The sequence below is a fragment of the Vanellus vanellus genome (assembly GCF_965231255.1).
Source record: "Vanellus vanellus genome assembly, chromosome: 2".
In the NCBI taxonomy this organism is placed as follows: domain Eukaryota; kingdom Metazoa; phylum Chordata; class Aves; order Charadriiformes; family Charadriidae; genus Vanellus; species Vanellus vanellus.
This window is the reverse complement of record NC_138906.1, coordinates 79,174,010-79,192,319: the sequence shown is the minus strand read 5'-3', so window position 1 is coordinate 79,192,319 and position 18,310 is coordinate 79,174,010. Positions and strand designations below refer to the sequence as shown.

Below are 18,310 nucleotides of genomic sequence, written 5' to 3'. Positions count from 1 at the left end.
TAGAGATAAATGGCTAGAAAGCCCCTCTGAATTACTGGCAGCGTAAACTTGTTCTGTGCCATGCTGTGCTTCTCTCTTTCTCTCTGGTTCACCCAAATGACTAACAGCATTGGGATGATAGCCAGCATGAGAACGTATCCCCATGCGGTCATGATATCCTCCCATTTTTCTTATGTAAGAGTAGAAAGAAAATACATAGTTTGAAGTGTCTTTTCAGACTGTCAGAACTGAAGAAACTCACTATGCTATTCTTTTTGTTGGCAAAACATGCTTTGAGGAAAAAATTATGTTTCTTTTTCCCCAACTCTCCAACCCCCAGCCCCAAAACCTGAGACTCAGCATTCTGAATTCGTGGATTTTGAAACAGTACTTTGCGACTTCAAGTTGCTTTTTTAATGTTTGGGTTTTTTATCCTTCACGATTGTATGCAAGGCAGTTGTGTGGGAAGTACTGTGCAGTAATGCTGTTTCTGAAGAACAGAAACAGAGAAACTAGTAATGCTGCAAAAGTAACTCAAATTTCCTCCAGCTGATGCTGTTCGTGTCCAGGTGCTTAATTGTAAGGTGCATTGATCCTGTTGTACAAATAAATGAAAGTTGCCTCTTCAGCTCTGTAGTTTAGGCAAGCTAGAGTTTGCATGCAGGAAAAAAAACCCCAACATTTATATAAGGTACTCTGCCTCAGGTGTATGGAAGCTACTCAGGTTCAAAGAAGTTGAAATAATTTTGCTAACCAAGAAAATACCTTATAAAGCATCGTATGTTTAAAGGCAAGCAAATTCAGGAAAGGAAGATGTTACGGCACTCTGACTTGGAGCTTCTAGTTGCTTGTTATGGGCTTGGTCATACGATGCTTACAGATTCTTCTTTAATTGTGGTGGTGTTTATAGGACTTGCACTTTTTTGAATTATTATGAATAATATTTAAGACTGTCTTTTAAATACAGATGTTTTTAATGGCATTTGTTTTGAAACTGACATTTGTATTAACTTACGTTTAGTAGTAGTTTTTCTGCAGCCATTCATGTTCCTGCTGAAAACTGAGGCTTCTGATACAAGTGTAAAAAAACTTTAATTATAAATTTTAATGCAGAAGGAGATCCCTGGTAAAATATTTCATTAAAATTGCTCAGTTCAGTTTTTAACTATGAACAAAATTTTCATGTCTGTCTTCTGTATACTTAAAAAGAGCTGGAAGATGATGTTACTTTAACTTTTAAAGAACAAGCTTAATCTTGAAAGGAGACTTTGCAAAGAATGCTTGCTCTGCAGTCTATCTCCCCGCAGAATATTGGCAATGTTGACTTTTTAGTGATGTTCCAGAATGACACAAATCCTAATGCATCACTTCTGCAATAAATATATGTATGCTAGGGAAGTTTTGAATTCATGTTTGAAGGGACTTGGACTCAATTTTAATTGAAAATGAGTATTGCTCCTGTGTAATCTGATCATTTCTAAGAGTGAAATCTATATTAGCCAAGACAGCTCTCGTGCTCTGCCCCAGTAAATTTTTGGAAGGGATTTGTGAATAGGTGTTAGAATTGGTTTTCCTCTATGTGTGTGTCCTGAGGAGAACCGAACTCCTGATTTCAGGACGGACTGGAATTATTGCACAAATGTTGACCTAAATATCGAACTTGGTGACATACTTACTCCAAATAGGTCACTTTTAGATATGCTGATTTAGCCTCAAACAGAATATTTTTAAAAGCTGGAAATGTGGCTTGTTCGTTAATATTGATAGTTCTGTACCACAGTGCATTTATTTTACTTTCCAAATACTGGAGTCCTAATTAAGAAAACTCAAAAGAAAAACAACAACAAAAAATTTGGTCTTTTGTGATCTAATATGTTCGTTCTGTTGCCAAATGTTGAAAAATAAGCTTATGCGACTGGGAGGGGGAGCAGAGGAGGAAGAAAGGGACATCTTCGTGGCTTTAAAGAATTTTGTCTGCATAAAGTTGGCATGATGGTTCTGGAACCCACACAATTATTTGGAGAGTGATTCTGCTCTGCCACTGTTTACTACTTGAATGTCAAATGCAGAAGGATGGGTGAAAAATGTGCAGTTAACAGAGAAGATGGCATGATGAGGGCTTTCCTTGTTTGCCATTTCCAAAACCTAAAAAGCTACAGCCTTAATAGCAGAATAGAGAGAAGTTTTATGTATGAAGTGTTACTGAGTGGTGGAACTTGCTGTCGTGAGGCTGGTATTTGGGGTGTGGTAGTGAGCTCCTGCTGTTTGACACTTCTAACAGCTAAACTTAGTTTAATGCTTTTCAACACGTGAAACTGCTGTGTGTTGACTACTACAAAACTCATGACATGGGTGGTTTGGCTGGAGTAAAAAGGCTTATCAGTCTTCTGTGTTCCAAGGCATACAGTTAAAATAGGATGTCAACATCTGCCTCAGAAACTCAGTATTGCAGAGCTTAAGCAGGAACGCATTACAGAATTTTATCTTCTTGGAAATAGCATGCATCACTGGGTGTGCTGAGACAGGTTATCTGACCCCTCAGAACTTCTCCCCTCTCGACTTTAGAAGAGCAGGAAGTGTGTCGACAGCTTCATGCGACAATTATTTCCTGCTTTAGTACTCGGTTCAGCTGGGCAGGTAGAGGAAGAGAGGCGATGAGAGGCAAGGGCTATAAATAATGCATGCCTGCCTCACGTAAGCTGCCTGTGTATGGCTGCGCTATACATGTAGACAGGTAGAGATGTACAGGCACACAGCCATATGCGTGTGCGCACCATCGTCTGCTTCCCAGGCTTAGTTGCACAGCTGTGGCTGCAGTGACAGTGTGTTAGTGGGTAATAAGCTGTGTGGGGCTTAAGTGCCAGGGTGGATTTGCACCTATATACAGAAGAACGCTCCTGTTTAAAATATGAGGAATATCCAAAAACAGACCCTTGATTTAAAAACTATCAAACTGAAGAGTTTTGTCCTTTGTGCCTTTGTATTTTCCCTTCCCTGTTTCAGTCACCTTTGTTTTCAAGTCTGCAGTGGAAATGTGTGTGGTGTTCCAGATGACTCTAGCCTGCTGTGAAAAAGGAGAGGCTAAATTATGATGTCAGTGTACATTATGTTTAAAAAGTGCTAAAAATAGCAAGAATAGCAAATTCAAGGGAGAAGGGCGTGCTGCCATATTGGTCTTATTCCTTTCATGTCAGTGCCGAATGCTCTCTTTGTACTTTTATTTGTACTGTGAAACTAGCAGAAAATGACAACAGATTTGAACTTAGCTTATACTATAGAAGTAAGTAATGCAGGAGCTTCTACAGTAGTAGTCTCCATCTTTCTGCAACTTGTGTAGAGACCTACCTGAAGCAGCAGTGCAAAATTAACTTTTTAGCTTTGTCTCTCTAAGGTTCCCTGGTTCTGACCAACTGCTTCAGTCTTCTAGCTATTTTTCAGTACAATTTTGACAATTTTGTTCAGGGACTACGTTGTGAAGTGTGAGTCTGAACAGTGTGAAGGGGATGAAGCTGATCAGTGACTCTACTAATATGATTTTTAGTTGTGCTGAGGAAAAAAGGTCTGAGTTCCAACTGCACACAAGCTTGGTGTTTCAGACCATATTTATAGAAATAAACTGCAGAATTTAAAAATTAATTACTGAACTTGATTGCAGTTCTGCAAATCTATTCAAAATAGGAAACCAAGGTGATGAGCTTGTGCAAGTGTTTTACAGGAACAGTGCTGAGGAAATGCAGTGAGCGATGATTGAGCATTACTGCTAGAGATGTACCTGCTTTTCAGCTTTGCTTCACCTACCTTTGAGCTACTGAAAGATAATCAACTGTGGGACTGCCTTTTCCTTCAGCACAGAAGATTCTGCTCATTAATTAAAGTGATGGGTAATAAGACATGTCCACTTGTCCTTATAGCTTCATCTTTTTTTCAGATACTGTCAGGTGCTAACATCTGACTTTCTTACATCAGGCGTGGTCAACCAGGAGAAAGATTAAAGTGCAGATTCCGACTTCAGTGTGGTACACAGACTTTGCAGAGTTTTTTAATACAAAATACAGCCTTCAGCCTGTAAAGAAGGCTTGAAGCCACTAGTCTCATGGTTAGATTAGCCCTACACTGTATTTGCCTCGGCTTGCTTGCTTGCTAGCCGATTGACCTGTTCTGTATGCGTTTCTAGATACTGTAATGAGCTGTAGCATCTTTGCAGAGTTCATCATTGCAGGGATTTTTATTTAACGCTATTTGTGTTGTAGTTACGAGTTTCTGACGTTTTCTTATAACTTTGTAGTCTTAGTCCATGCATTTGAATGTACCATTGTGATTCTGGGCTACCATGTTTGTGTGCATTAGGGACAGATTGGAGGTCAGGCACATGCTGGTTGCTGAGAGGGTGACCATGCGGTAGTTGGTTTGTTTCTTATGCCAATAGCGCTTGGAGGCTTGAAAATGAGTGTCTGTACTAGTATGACCTAAAAATTAGTTTAGTATAATGCCAACATCAGTGGCATCTTTTGAAAATAGCTTTTAACCAAATCCAATGCTCTGCAAAAAGCTTGTTTTCTTTGAGGATAACAACTATCCAGTTTTTGTCACATTTGTGAGACTAAGAAGCGCCATTAGCCTGTTTGCAACTGTTGATTCAACATCTAGTGAAGAAAAAAGAACCCTGAAAGATTTTCTCATTTTTCAGTGGGGCTTTTTTTGAGCTGATGCTTACTTGCAGGAAACGTGATGACTCTAAGTTTAGTATGAGGAAACCATTATTTCCTCTAATAACATAAAATGACAATATTGAGATAATGCTTTCTCTAAAAATAGATACCTAAAAATAAACCCACAGCTTCCTTTTAGCGGTGATTACAAACATTCAAACATAAACAAACCTCTGGTTTCAGTGTGGAACTTGACTTCCTTTTTTTGTGTGTGTGTGCGCGAAATCTTCAATATTTGGGACCAGCCGTATCTGGTCATTCTTGCTGTGAGTGGCTTCTTGTCATCTTGTCTGAAAGCAGAAGATTGAAGCAAAGCAAACTTGAAGCCAGTTTTGTTTCTCTTTTGATGGTAACACTTGAAAGTGTTCCTCCTCCTCCTCTTTCCTTGCAAAACCTATTCTTTTGGGCCTTTTGTTGTTAGAGGTTAGTTGATGTTTTGGAAATTAACTTCTGAGTGTGTTTCAGTGTAGTCTCTCTTGTAATGGTTTGGGAGGGAAGCTTGGTGTTTTGCTTCAGCTGGTTAGTTTTTCATGTCAAAATAGTTCAGCTGATTCCAAAGTGGTATAGTGGTGACTTCAAGCTTTTCTCTTAATTTCTGTTCTAGAGAAAAACTATATCTTCACTATTTTTATTTTTTTTTTCTTTTTACTTGCTGAAATTTAGAGTCTGTGGTCCTTGTTTCGGACTTGCTGCCTTCAGTTAATAATAGAGTAGTTATTGAAGTATTGCAGCCAAGAGTGAGAATGGAAAACTAGGTATCGCCCACACATCTGGAATAGCTTTCAAGTAATGTCCTTTGAAGCCTCTAAATCAGGTTCTGATATTATTGAAGCTGAATTTGTGCAGCTCTTGCATAAATACAGGAAAGCATTTCCATGGCTTACAGCTAGAAGCTCAGTGAGGTGTTGCTGAATTTACCTTTTAAGTTGTGTTCAATCCAGGTGGATCCCAAAGTGTGTTCAGTAGTCTCTGGAGGTAGAGGGGTGGGAGTGAGTGGGGGAATGTAACTTTCCTCTTAATGAAGCCTAGGGAAACTAAGTGTCTGTGGTGAGCAGATCCCATGAGACTGGAGAGAGTTGAGGGGGACTGATGTATTGCACTCTACTCCAGTACGTATAAGGTGATAACTGACTCGGTCTTGAAACTAAATGGCTGTAACACTGAGACCCTTTCCAAGCAAAGTCTATCGTGGAGGAAAAAAGGAGAGGAATTGTTAGCAAAAACTAATTTTAGGGATGTGTGGTCTCCTTAGGCTTCTTCTCTAGTCAGTGGTGAAGGAGGAAGGTATCCAGGGACAAGAGGGAATGAGTGCTGGAGACCAGTTTTAGGCCCCAGGCCAGTAGAGCTATATTCATGATTAGTTGTATTATAAAACACTTGGGTCAGAAGGCCTTTCTAATTTACTGTGAAATAATGTCATGAAAAGAGTTCAACTCACTGTAGAAGTAATCCATATGATGCAGCTGTGTTAGGAGAACCTAGGTCAGAAACTGAGGACCTAGCATAACCTCTTATTTATAACAAATAAACAAAACCCCACAACTCTCTTCATGTGGGACTGGGGAGACTCAGACAAGTGAGTATCTGTTGGAAGTCTCACTGGCAAGAGTCTGAAATCTATTGTAAATGCTGAAAGAAAGTCTTTGCTGGAGGGCTGCTCATTGCGAAGTCTGCTTGCTGGTGGTACAGCAGCTTGTCTTGGTAAAAAATAAAGTCTAACACAAGTTGTAAGAAGAAAAAGGGGTATTTCTCAATTTTTGTGAGACTGTCACCTGTTTTGCAATATTTACAGCTGAATTGTTTTCAGTCAAGCTGTTTTAAGGATATTAGCATTCCTTGCTCCACCAAATGGAGATTCACATGTCTGAATTATAAGTAGCTTAACGCTACAGCTAATTACTGTCCCTTAGCTCCAGGTTGTACCTTAAGCCTTGTCCTTGCAGGGATCTTATCAGTGTGAACATCCCATCGTGACTAACCCCAAGGTAACAGTGTTGATGTCACTCCCTGTGTAATGTTGATACCAGTACCTGATCTCTAGAAGAAGAGAACTTTTCCTCCTGGAGGAATAAAAATACTCATGTTCTGGTAACAACTTCAGATAGTTCCAAATTACAGGTGATGAATGTTACTTTTTTTGGACAAGATCTCACTTTCAAGATCTTGATGCTAAACCTGGGACACTGGCTTTCACATCTATGAAATTTCTTCTGGGCTCCTATCATGAAGGGTAAAGGAGCGCAACTTCTTCACTACCTCCACATTTCCCCCTCCCCACATGCATTTGCTACTACTGTTTTCAGTTAAGTTGTTACAGCTTTGCATAAGGGCCGAAAGTAGAAGTGAGCTATTTCTGTATGCTCTGTAAATCTTTGTTGAGAGCTAAGGAGAGGAGAGAAGGGACAAGTTAAATAATATTTGTTCCCCTGCGTCTCGTTGGCATGAGGTGTTTGTACCAGAGGCTTTTGGCTGCATTGCCTACGGAAGAGAGATGGGGTGAGAAGCGTGTGCCCTGTGGATGCTGCCACACAGGTGTGTGTTCCTGCCCTTCGTCTTAGTAGGCAATTACAGCTCTTACCTATGGCATTGCCTGTTGGGTTTGTGAATCTGTGTGATGTACTTGAAAGTGTCTGCTGAGTTTATCTTTTCTTTGCAAGGCCCTTGGCTTGGGTTAGCATGGATCTAATTTAACGTTTGAAAGAAAACAAAAGGAGAGGTCAGAAAAGCTATTACCTTTTCGCCCTTCAGACTGCACCCATTTTAAAAGCTGTTATTTAAACTAAAAATTAAAATATATGGCTTTAAAGAAAAAGAAAACCTTTTTATTTCTTTCTTCCCCTGCTTCATTAAGCTTTTTGGCATTAGCTTGTTTACCAGTCTGAACATTTCCTCAGCTCTTGGCTGTGGCTGAGGGCACCGATGTGTTTCCTGGCTGTGGAGTTCAGCTCAGCAGAGGGAGGCCTCTCTGCCAAGCGGGGCTTTGGTGCTCGAATAGAAAGGAGGATTAGGGTTTTGGAGCAAGGTTGGTTCTGAGGTGAGGAGAACGTGTTTGCTCTAAGCAGTTGGGTTAGATATTTCAAGCGCATGTATCGCCGGTTAGTTAAGCCTTATGCAGGCATTGGTGGGATGTGATGATTATCGAAATGTTTAAAAACAAATCCTGAAGGAGAAAAACTACATTGCCTTTGCATTAACGTGTCTACAGCAGGTGTAATTTGACATCGTCAACTTAGTTCAAACAGACTGGGAATTTGGCTGCCTGTACAGTGTGGGCTGTTGAGTTATTTTAATTGTCTCCTGTTGAAGTCCTAAGTAGTAATTTCATATCTGAATAGAGCTACAGGGAATGGGATGAGGGTAAACAGGAAAAAAGACATAATTACATTGGTTTAAATTCACACCATAGGTCACACCAAAAGATGTCCTTGTGTAAACAAGGCTTGTGTTTGTCTATACAGCTGGGTTCAGCTGTGTCGGTTGCTGACATCCATTGTCAGCAACAGATCATTTTTGTAGTATAGCCAAGGCCTTAAAACAAAGACGGTAATCAGTCTTGTTGCATAGCTCAGTGACAGAGGTGGCATTATACTGATGGACAAAGCAAAGTGCTTTTTTAGCCCAGTGTAGCAAGAAGAGGCAAGAATATTGGTTGATACAAGTATTTTTCTGTATTTTTATTGCTAGCTGCTAAAGATTTACAGTGAACCCATACCATTCTTTCACCAGTCTTGAATTACTGTTTCTTTTTTAAAAATAATAATAAAAAATTAAAATCAAAATGCCATGGTGAAACCTTTTTTATTTAAGGTACTGCTGGCTTGTTGTTTATACTTGTAAGTACTATTGTGATACAAGTAACACATGTTTAAAAGTGAGTTTTCATATTTGGGAGACTCCTAGTTCTTTGCAACGTATGCAGCTTTTAGGTGGGCAGTAGCAGAAGGCGTACTGCCCGAGGGAGGGAGACAGCTCTCCAGCAGAATTATTTGTGTTGGTATTTGTAGAATAAAGCTGCATTTTATTGCTGTTGGGGGAAGATTAAAAGCACAATGACAGCATTTTGCTGTTTGCAGTGGGTAGATCCAGGGCTCTTTGTAGTACATGTGCTATAGTTGTATATCGCTGCTTCTTGAGAAGCACAACGTGACCCATCAATGTGCACTAGCAGCCCAGAAGGCCAACTCTATCCTGGGCTGCATCAAAAGAAGTGTGGCCAGCAGGTGAAGGGAGGTGATTCTGCCCCTCTGCTCTTGTGAGACCCCACCTAGAATATTGTATCCAGCTCTGGAGCCTTCAACATAAGAAGGACATGGACCTCTTGGATGTGGGTCCAGAGGAGGGCCACAAAGATGATCCGAGGGTTGGAGCCCCTCTCCTATGAAGACAGGCTGAGAGAGTTGTTCAGCCTGGAGAAGAGAAGACTCTGAGGAGACCTTACAGCAGCTTTCTGGTATATGAAGGGGGCCCACAAGAAAGCTGGAGAGGGACTTTTTACAAAGGCATGTATTGATAGGACAAGGGGTAATGGCTTCAAACTGGAAGAGGATGGATTTAGAATAGATATTAGGAAGAAATTTTTCACTCTGAGGGTGGTGAGACACTGGAACAAATTGCCCAGGGAAGTTGTGGAGGCCCCATCCCTGGAGGTGTTCAAGGCTGGGCTGGATGGGGCTTTGAGCAACCTGATCTAGTGGGAGGTGTCCCAGCCCATGGCAGGGGGGTTGGAACTAGATGATCTTTAATGTCCTTTCCAACCTAAACCGTCCTATGATTCTATGATGATTCTTTGAAACTGCACTTTAGTATGCCATATTCACATGGAGGCTGAAAATAAGAAGTTAAAACACTGTAGGCCAGGGCTGTATAACTGAGTTTGCAACAGGAACTGGAAGAAAAGTCTTCCACTGGACTTTGTGATTTGATGTGCAAAGTTGAATTTGGACTTACCGCCTTCCTAATCCTCTAGTATTACATTGGGAGACATTGTAATACAATGAATGACCATGCATGTTTCATCTTGTTTCTTTATATCTGTGATGATTAAAAATTCCAACTGAAAAGCGGACTTCAAAAAGTACAAGATCTTGCTATGTGTTTGAGCTACCCTGTTGTCAAACTGTTGCATCTCTTGCTTCTCTGGCAAAGACAGGTGTTGACTCTACATCTTACACTGTAGCTACCATAACTGAGAAGGTGTCATACACCAATCTTTCAAGAAGGTCATTGCTCCAACCATTTCCCCCATGTTATTAGTACTGGAGATGCAACAGGGGTTTCATGTGAAAACAAGTGTTGAGAGTGCATGCAGTTCAGGATGTGATGAGAAGACATTCCAGAAAGGTTGGTCAGGGCAACGGCTTCTTCTGCCTGGGAACTCATGAACTGTGCTGCTTGTGTTTTTATTTTTATATATGTATGTAAAGCATATAAAACAATTACACTTTTAAGGTTTTCTAAAAGAAAACACCAAAGAAGCCATAATGAGTGCTTGATGCAGGTTCCACATGTATCTAGAAAGTCTTTCCCTCTAGCATTGCTACCACACTGACTCTTCACTATGTTTGTTGGAGCACAGCTCTGTTGAACCCAGCCTAGACAACTTGTTAGGGTATTTATTTACAGCGGAATGTCTTGTTGTTTTTTTTTTTTTTTTTTTTCTTCCAGTGGAAACTCTGCTTTCTGCAGATAATGTCCCGTCCTCTGAACGCTTTTTATTTGAGTGTGAGGGATAGTCTAGTCAGCATTTTCTTACCCTTAATCAGCTTATCTCTGCATCTCAGTGATTCCCCACAGTGAGTCAAGGAAACCCAGTGCGTTATTAAAAACTGTATCATCTTTTAGAAGAATGCTGTGCTCTTAATAAAAAATAGCAAACACACACACATGCAATCTTACTGCATTTAAGTCAATTGAAGATGATTGCATGATTAAAATATCCCTTTATTGTTCCATTTGGGAACAATATAATTTCAGAATTTCAGTACTGAACTTCAGAACAACTGATGAAAGTTTCTAGTGAGCCAAATAAAGTATTGTTAAGATGTTGTTCTCCTTTTCACTCCTCTTTGTTTTTCATCTTGTTCCTCTGTTCTCTAGGAATTTGTTACAGAACAGTATTGAGGAATGAAAACAGAAAAGTCTTTATCCCTGCCTGTGAGAAAAATTGTGTTGTTTATATGAGTATTCCTTGTAACAATTCAGAAGTTAATTCTTAGTGTACTGTTTTGCTAACAAAAAAGACTTCAATAAAATTCCAATTGATTCTAGAACTAACACCTTTTAAAATGTGGTTTTAACTTTTACAGTTATCTCTCTGGTAGAGGCATCATTCAGTAAATGTAATTTGCATGAAAATCTTAATTAAATTCTTCGTAGAACAAAGTGATTCCTTTAAAAAAAAAAAGCAACAAGCAAACAAAAATAATCAGAACATATAACTTGTAAAACCAAAATTACTTTTAATTAGATTATTTTCACAGGGCTTGATGATTTAAAGAAAGGACTTGTCTCAAAAAAGGATGCAAGAGTAGAATTTGGCTATGTTCATCTGCTTTATCATGGTTCACACTGAGTTACCAGTTCTGGTACTTCAGATATTTTTAAAGTAACATGCCTTGCTAAGCACTGGTGGGTTGCTTATTACTGTTCATATCACATTCCAAACAAGTAGTCGGAGCAACAGTGTATGTAAGCATTACACCTGAAATTACACATTCTCCCTTTTAATTTAATGGCTGTCAGCGCTTTGTCATCTCTTGTGTTTTGAGTGTTATGAGAACTGTACCATACCGGGCAGGTTCTGGCACCATAAACAGACTGAATACCTAGCTTTCAGAAATGACTGCTCGGAATAGCCTATGAATAATTTTTGTCTAATACTACAAGGGGAAGAAAAATAGTAGCTACAGTAACAAAAGGACTGAACTAATTGAGTAAAAAAATTCGAGCATTTTAATGGATGTGGGAGGACTGGATTATTAACGGTCGTGTTAGAGAGAAACATTGCACTGTCTGTTCTTCTCGAAGCTTATGGCTGTGTGTTTATAATAGAGACCACTTATCCTGAGGCCTACATAGCTTGCATTGGAGAGGAAAAAAAGGAGGAAAAAACTCCTTGGCCTTCCTTTCAGTGGCAAGCTACTTCACTTACGCCAGCAAAACGACATGTTTTAAGGTTCCAGGGTACTTCCAGCAAGGGCTGTATGTCTGCCCAGAAGGTTGGGTGGTGTTTCCTTCTTCAACATTCAGAAGTTCTTATAGACTGTGACTGGGCACTGATTATGAGTTGTTGGGGTTTTTTTCCTCTTTTTGTCCCTTCGACATGGTGTTTGTACTTCCAGAATCCTAGCATGTGAGGCCAGTAAAAGCACCAATGACAAAATGAAATGATTGTTTCTCTTGCAGTGTAACCATTCGAGCACTGTTTGTGCGGTCCCAGAAGTCTAAAATGGTGGTGGTTTGCTTCTCCTCCTTTGATCTAAGCCATGCTTGTTCCAAAAACACCTCTCATTCTTCTAACATTTGACCCCTCCTCCTTGCCCACCATCCACACTGCCTTGTACTGCTATGTGGTGGTGTTTTGTCATGTAGCTTGCTCCACGACTCTACTTCATGAAAGGATATTTTTAATAGTATTGGACAGAAAATGTAAGAATTCTGCATTGCAGTGTTGTTTGTGTGGGTTTGCTTGTTTGGTTGTTGTTTTGGGGTGTTTTTTTTAATAAAGGCGAGTAACTAAGTAAAGCAGCAGGATGTAGTTCATGCAGCTGTACCTTAGATATTTGGTAAGGAACAGAGTTGCTGTTACTTGAATTTGTTGCCTGCAGGTCTCTGTGGAATGATGCTAGCCGTATGTCGTGCTAGGTGGTATGATTTCTTTCGCCTCTATAGACTGTGTTTGTTTTACCTTCCCCTTTCTAGAAAACAGTGTTAAATCCCCAAATCTCAGTTTTGTTTTTGTCACGTTTTTGTCACTCTTGTACAGTTTTCTGATTCATTGAGAAGAGTGCTTGGTGCTTTGCTGCTGTGATATTTTTCTCTCCCGTAAGATATAAATGGGATAATTCTTTTTTTCTGCCATTTAATACCTGCTTTTGACCCTTGAAACCAAGGCAGGGTGGTAACTGTTACCCCTCGCCTCCACTCACTTGGGTATACTGACCAGTCATGCAGCAATATAGAAGACTTCTGCACTATGTTTTTGCTGCTGTTACTTTCTAACTAAAGAACTTGACTAAAGTTTTGTGTCAAATCTCTTATCTTTTTTTTTCTGGTTGTAGACTATCGCGTAACTTCGTTGATGAAAATAAATCTATTTCATTTCCTAGTTTGACAAACCTTTGTGCTTTTCCTCCTGCTAGCCATCTGTGAACTTGGTTTTAGCACTGAGGCAAAGCAAGAGATTGTGGCATAACTTGCAGCAATGATGTAAACTGTGTTAGATCAGCTACATACGCCGATGCTGACTTCTGCTGTGCTTAAAAGCAGTTTGTCTTGTTGTGGTAGGGGTGAAGGAAATGTTCTTGTTTTATTACAGTATTAACATATTGGTGTACCTCTTAACTTCCAGGTTGCATCACAGCGCATAAGTTCAGTGGATCTCTCATGCTGCAGCCTGGAGCACCTGCCTGCCAACCTGTTTTATAGCCAAGACCTCACTCATCTCAATTTAAAGCAGAACTTCCTGAGGCTAAACCCTAGCCCATCCACAAGTAGAGCGCTTAGTGAATTACAAAGGTAAAGTGATATGGTTCTACTGATCTTCCTATGCCCTTGGAGCCAAGTGACCACTGGTCTGCAGGAACTTTCCTAAAAAATTACTACCTCCTCTTGTGGAGGATTGGCCTGGCTGTAATGCTTCAGAAATGGGTTGACTCTGTGTGTTAGAAACAGACTAGTTTTCGTAAGAAACTTAGATGTCTTTCTCATAAATAGAAGGCTATTTTCAGTCCAAAATGCAGTTTTCAGAATGTGTTGTTTTTATCTACCTACTGAAGCCAGCCTGTAGCTCTTCAGTCTTTGATTCATGTGAGTGAAGTGAGCTGCCCGTCAGAGGGATGCATTCTAGGTAGGAACAGTACTGTGTGTGACTTAGAAGTTTTTTGTTACCCCCCCAAGCAAAGAAAGCCCTGACTTAATAAATTCAACCTGATTCCTATTCCTGTCCCCTTTCTACTCTGCTTAACCCTAATTCTTCGTTCCTAGTAACTGTGACCTTCCAGTTGTTCTTTCCATTGCAGCTCATCCAAGAATGTAACAAAATCGGTAGACAGCAGCATGACCTGTGATCAGAATAATTTAATGTACATGTGGAATCAGCAGGCTTTCTGTATTCAGAAAGATGAATGTTTCCTTACTGAATATAAAACTGTGATTTTAATTTTGGTGGTAACTGAATTGTAGAGTACCTCAGGATTACATTTGTGGATGGTCCTGTTCAAATGAAATGTTTTAAACCACATTTCTAAATCCCTTCATCTTTGAATAACAACCGAAAAATACAAGATGGATTATGTGGGCTGTTGTATTTTTATATAATTCCAATTTCATTCTGGAAAAACAAAAAATTTGGCATATTGGAAGATGAATGAACCCAGCAGGTCTGCTTCATAAACAAAGCAGGCAGTGATTCCAAGAGCTTATGAACACAGTCTGGAGAATAATACTGGATTAAAAGTTCTGTGAATGTTGGTATAGGTCTCCAGATAGCAAGTGGAATTTTAGTATAAGTTAGGTGATGAACATGGACAAATAATGAATGTCTTAATTTTAATGAATTTTTATCATTTTTCCTTTTTAAATATCAGAGAGTGTACAGGAGATACTTGGTTATATTTTGTCCATGTACATATAGCTAATTCTGTTTGGGATTAGGAAGCATTTATGAATAATATGATGGGCAGTATTTGTTGTCTGTTTAATGTTCTCTTGGTACTGCAATTGTAGGAACAGTTGAAGAGTCTTGCTGAAAGTTAATAAACTTAAAATTCTTCTCGCTAATGTGAGCCTGAACATGCAAGAGTGAAAGATTTCAGGTGACCAAATAAAACTCCTGTTTTCTGAGATTGTGCATCAGCAAAATCTGGAGAAGTGGCATACACTTAAGGTGGTGCAAAGCTGATTGAGTGTCTCATTCTTCTGAGAGCTGGTCCTGTTCTGTCAGTGAATAATAGTCTGCTCTATCTCCATTGCTTTGAGCTTGTCAAGAAGGCATGGGAAAGGTCTGTGAACTTCTGGAGAAAAAAAAAAAAAAGAATGATTAAGGCGGCTACATGGCAATGTTTCAGTGGCTCAGAGCCCGTGCCTCATGAACCTTGGTGCTGACATTCCCTTTGCCACTGCTGATGTCCTCCAGCCTTGTTTTCATCCAGTACAGGTGGCATCACCCAGGCAGTGAGTAGCTGGAAGCTGCTGCTGCTGTTCCTATTGCTATGCCAGTGGAAAGGGCTGTGTGAGGTGGTAGTTCCTGCTGAGGGTTATGGAGAGCAGTGCCCTGTCAGTTATCTTTTGCCTCCCAATATACTGCAGTAAAAGCACGAGCCTGGCCCTGGAGTGTGCTCCCAAGCCATGCTCTCCTTCCTGCCCTAAGAAACACAGTGCTGGCTTCTCCTTAAGGTGGGAAAACTCAAGTTTTACTTGCGCTGCCAAAAAGCTTTGAGCCAGCTCTACCTCTACTGTAAGTCTGGTTTTCCTAGTAAGTAAATACACAAATATCTAGCAAGAAGAAAACACTGTATCTTTTTGAAATTATTAGTGCATCACAGTATGAAAGCATGTGCAAAGTAAGGGAAGCTTAGTCATTCCTGGGAACACAAGTTGTTAGTTGTCTGACTTTTTTTTGTCTTTTTAATCCAATTTCATAAAACAATTTTCAGATCTTTTGGGGGTTACACAAGGTAAAACTTGACCAGAAAAACCAAAAGTCTTTTTTTGTTCGCCCATGTTTTTCAAACCACTGCAAAGCAAGTATAAAATCTCTGCTGTTCTGATTTGGTACTGTTGGCTTTTATACCAAATTCTCATTTGCTAAATTGCAGCCGCACACAGGGCACAGCACCAGTGAATCAAGCCCAGAAATATTTAAGGCTCCAAAATAACCATATGCTTGGATGTTGTGAAAAAAATGCATTGGCATTCCTGGTACAATTTTTGATTAAAATCTGGTTAGCAAGGCAGTCTAGGAAAGTTTGTCTTGCTATAAGCAGCTCATGGTGCTAGCTGTTCCTCTTAAGAAATCACTTTAGGTGGTAATTTAACAAATGCTCATGAATGCTGGATTTCAAAACAAGAGGTATGTCAAAGACAGAAGAAAATACCAACTTTTCAGCTACCCATTGAGTAGACTCACAAGCAGCTGCATCATAGTAATGAGATACTGACTTGGCAGATACAGTCAGGAATGGATTGTGGAAAAAAAAAAAAAAACAACCAAGAATTCCTACTTACGCTTATGCAGTTACTTCTTTCAGTTGTTAAAATAATGTATTTTGTTGCATTTCTGAATAAAATATTTAGTCCTGCTGAATAAATGGCATAAGTGAAAAAATCTCCATCTCAGGAACTAAATTGTGAAGGTTTACAGAGGTGTAAATGCACTTTTTTTCCCCCGGTAGCCACACTTTTCAATTGCTTTGCTGTCCACTCAAACTTTAAGTTCTGTATCATGCAGACACTCTGCAGCTGTGAACTTCTGTAACTGAACTGTCTGAATATTGAAAGGTATATACAGCTACCTATATTTTTTTTCCTGCTTACCAGGGAATACATATTTCATAACTACATATAAAAATAGGTAGTATGAAAATTCATTTGTGTTGAGAAAAACAATGCAGATCTTGGTACTGGTACAGTACTCACAGTGGTAGCCTTTTTAAAATTATAGGAAAGGGTGTTTTTCTTTTAGGGGAGAGAGGAGATTACCCAGTGGAAATATTGCCCAGCAGTTGTGGTATTAGAAGCAGCTGACATGTCTTGCGATATCCCCATTCAGTCCGAATTTGCCTTAAAACCCTTGGTGTTTTAGATTCTGTGTACTGCAAATGGAGCAATTGAAGACATTCTGTTGTCTTGTCACAAATTTTATTGTTTACACTCTTGTAATGTTGGTTGGTGGATTATTTTTTTTTAACCATAAAGTTGAGATTTATATGTACACTGTGTTCCCAAACTTCCCTTTCCGCTTATCTACAATGCAACTTCACAGCTCTTGTTCTGAAATGCAAACAAGAGTTCAGGCTTACTAGTTTTGCAGAGTACTATGGCTCTAGGTTTGAAGCAAATGAATAAACCATAGTCTTTATTTACTGTTGCTCTGCTTCACTGGGCTAAGCACACTTTATAGGTAATTGTTTCAGTCAGTGCTGTTGGAAAAAAACTGTTGGCATCAAGAATACTGTTTGCTTGTTAATATTGAAAAGTAAATTGTCGGTATGTGGATTTTTAATATGAGCCTGTTGCAAATTAAAAAAAAAAAAAAAAAAAAAAAAAACGAAAGGAGAAAGAAAGGGGGGGATGTAATAAGCCACAAAGTTTGTTTTAACAGTAAACAAAATGATGCTTGCCAATTTTATCTGAAGAACAAGTTGTTATTCTGATTGTGGTGGTTAATTATTAACAATGATTATATGGATTCTTATCTTGAAATCAGTTGGTATCTTTTCTCTCCCAGAGCCTCTTTAGAAATTAACTGTCTTCTCTGGCACCTCAGCTGAAACTCTTCTGGGCTAGTGGCAGTAACTTGAAGTTGCATCTATAGGGCATGAGGAGGCTAGATGACTCTTGAGACATTGATGCAAGTGTTTCTGAAATCCCTTGCTACTTCCAACTGTAGGATAGCTGTTTTTATCTGAAAACCTGGAATTTGGGGGGTGATCCTCAAGCTAAACCCTCCTTACAAACCCATCGTGCAGTAAGTAGGTAATTCGAAATGCAGTCATTGCTCAGAGAACACTTAGGTTCCCAGAGGGCAAGGGGGGAACAGTATTAGCGACCCGACTGCTGTGAACCCAGCAGACGGCCTTGCCTGGTGACAGTCAGGGTGAGATGTAGTTTGATCCTGGCTTGTCCCTGGAGATTGAGGAGCAGGGAAGAAAGTCTCCAGCCTGCCACTTGGTTGGTCTCAAAGGATATTGAAGTGCTCCTTGTGAATATTGCTCTTAGTGTATGAAACAGAGGTTAGAGAAGAAAGTTGGATGGATTAATGACATGCCAAATATACATCTTCCCCCTTGCCAGTCCCCACAGGGCACTATCAGTAGATTCACTGGAAAAGATTTGAGCTTTCTCCTTTTTTGGGGGTGTTTTTTGTTTATTTGTTTTTGTTTGGTTTTAGGATGCTCTTCCGGAAAGGAGTTTGCTTTTAAATGCACACATTTATTGAAGTTATTTAAATGAATCTAGCTAATGTGGGGAATGTGCTACCATGAGGAATGGAGTGCCATTGCATGCTGCAAAGTGTGGGAAGATGCTGGGAGCTTTCTCTTACACTCTCATGGTCTCAGAACCAGGGAACCTTACTTTTGTGCTCGTTTCTCCTCTTTCACTTGAAGCCAAAGATAAAGGGTAGCCATCTAAACAGTAGGGCAAGAAGGAGAAGTTGGTGTGACATTGACAACCAGAGATCT

The 18,310-nt window shown here is 39.7% G+C and overlaps 1 protein-coding gene across 1 annotated transcript in view; it reads left to right on the top strand.

Annotated features, from left to right (window-relative positions):
• Window positions 1-18,310, top strand: part of PHLPP1 (PH domain and leucine rich repeat protein phosphatase 1) — a 141,448-nt gene that overhangs the window by 79,755 nt on the left and 43,383 nt on the right. The window contains exon 4 of the mRNA XM_082479084.1: window positions 13,258-13,424. Within this exon, the coding sequence (XP_082335210.1) occupies window positions 13,258-13,424 (167 nt within the window). The remainder of the gene's footprint in view (window positions 1-13,257; window positions 13,425-18,310) is intronic.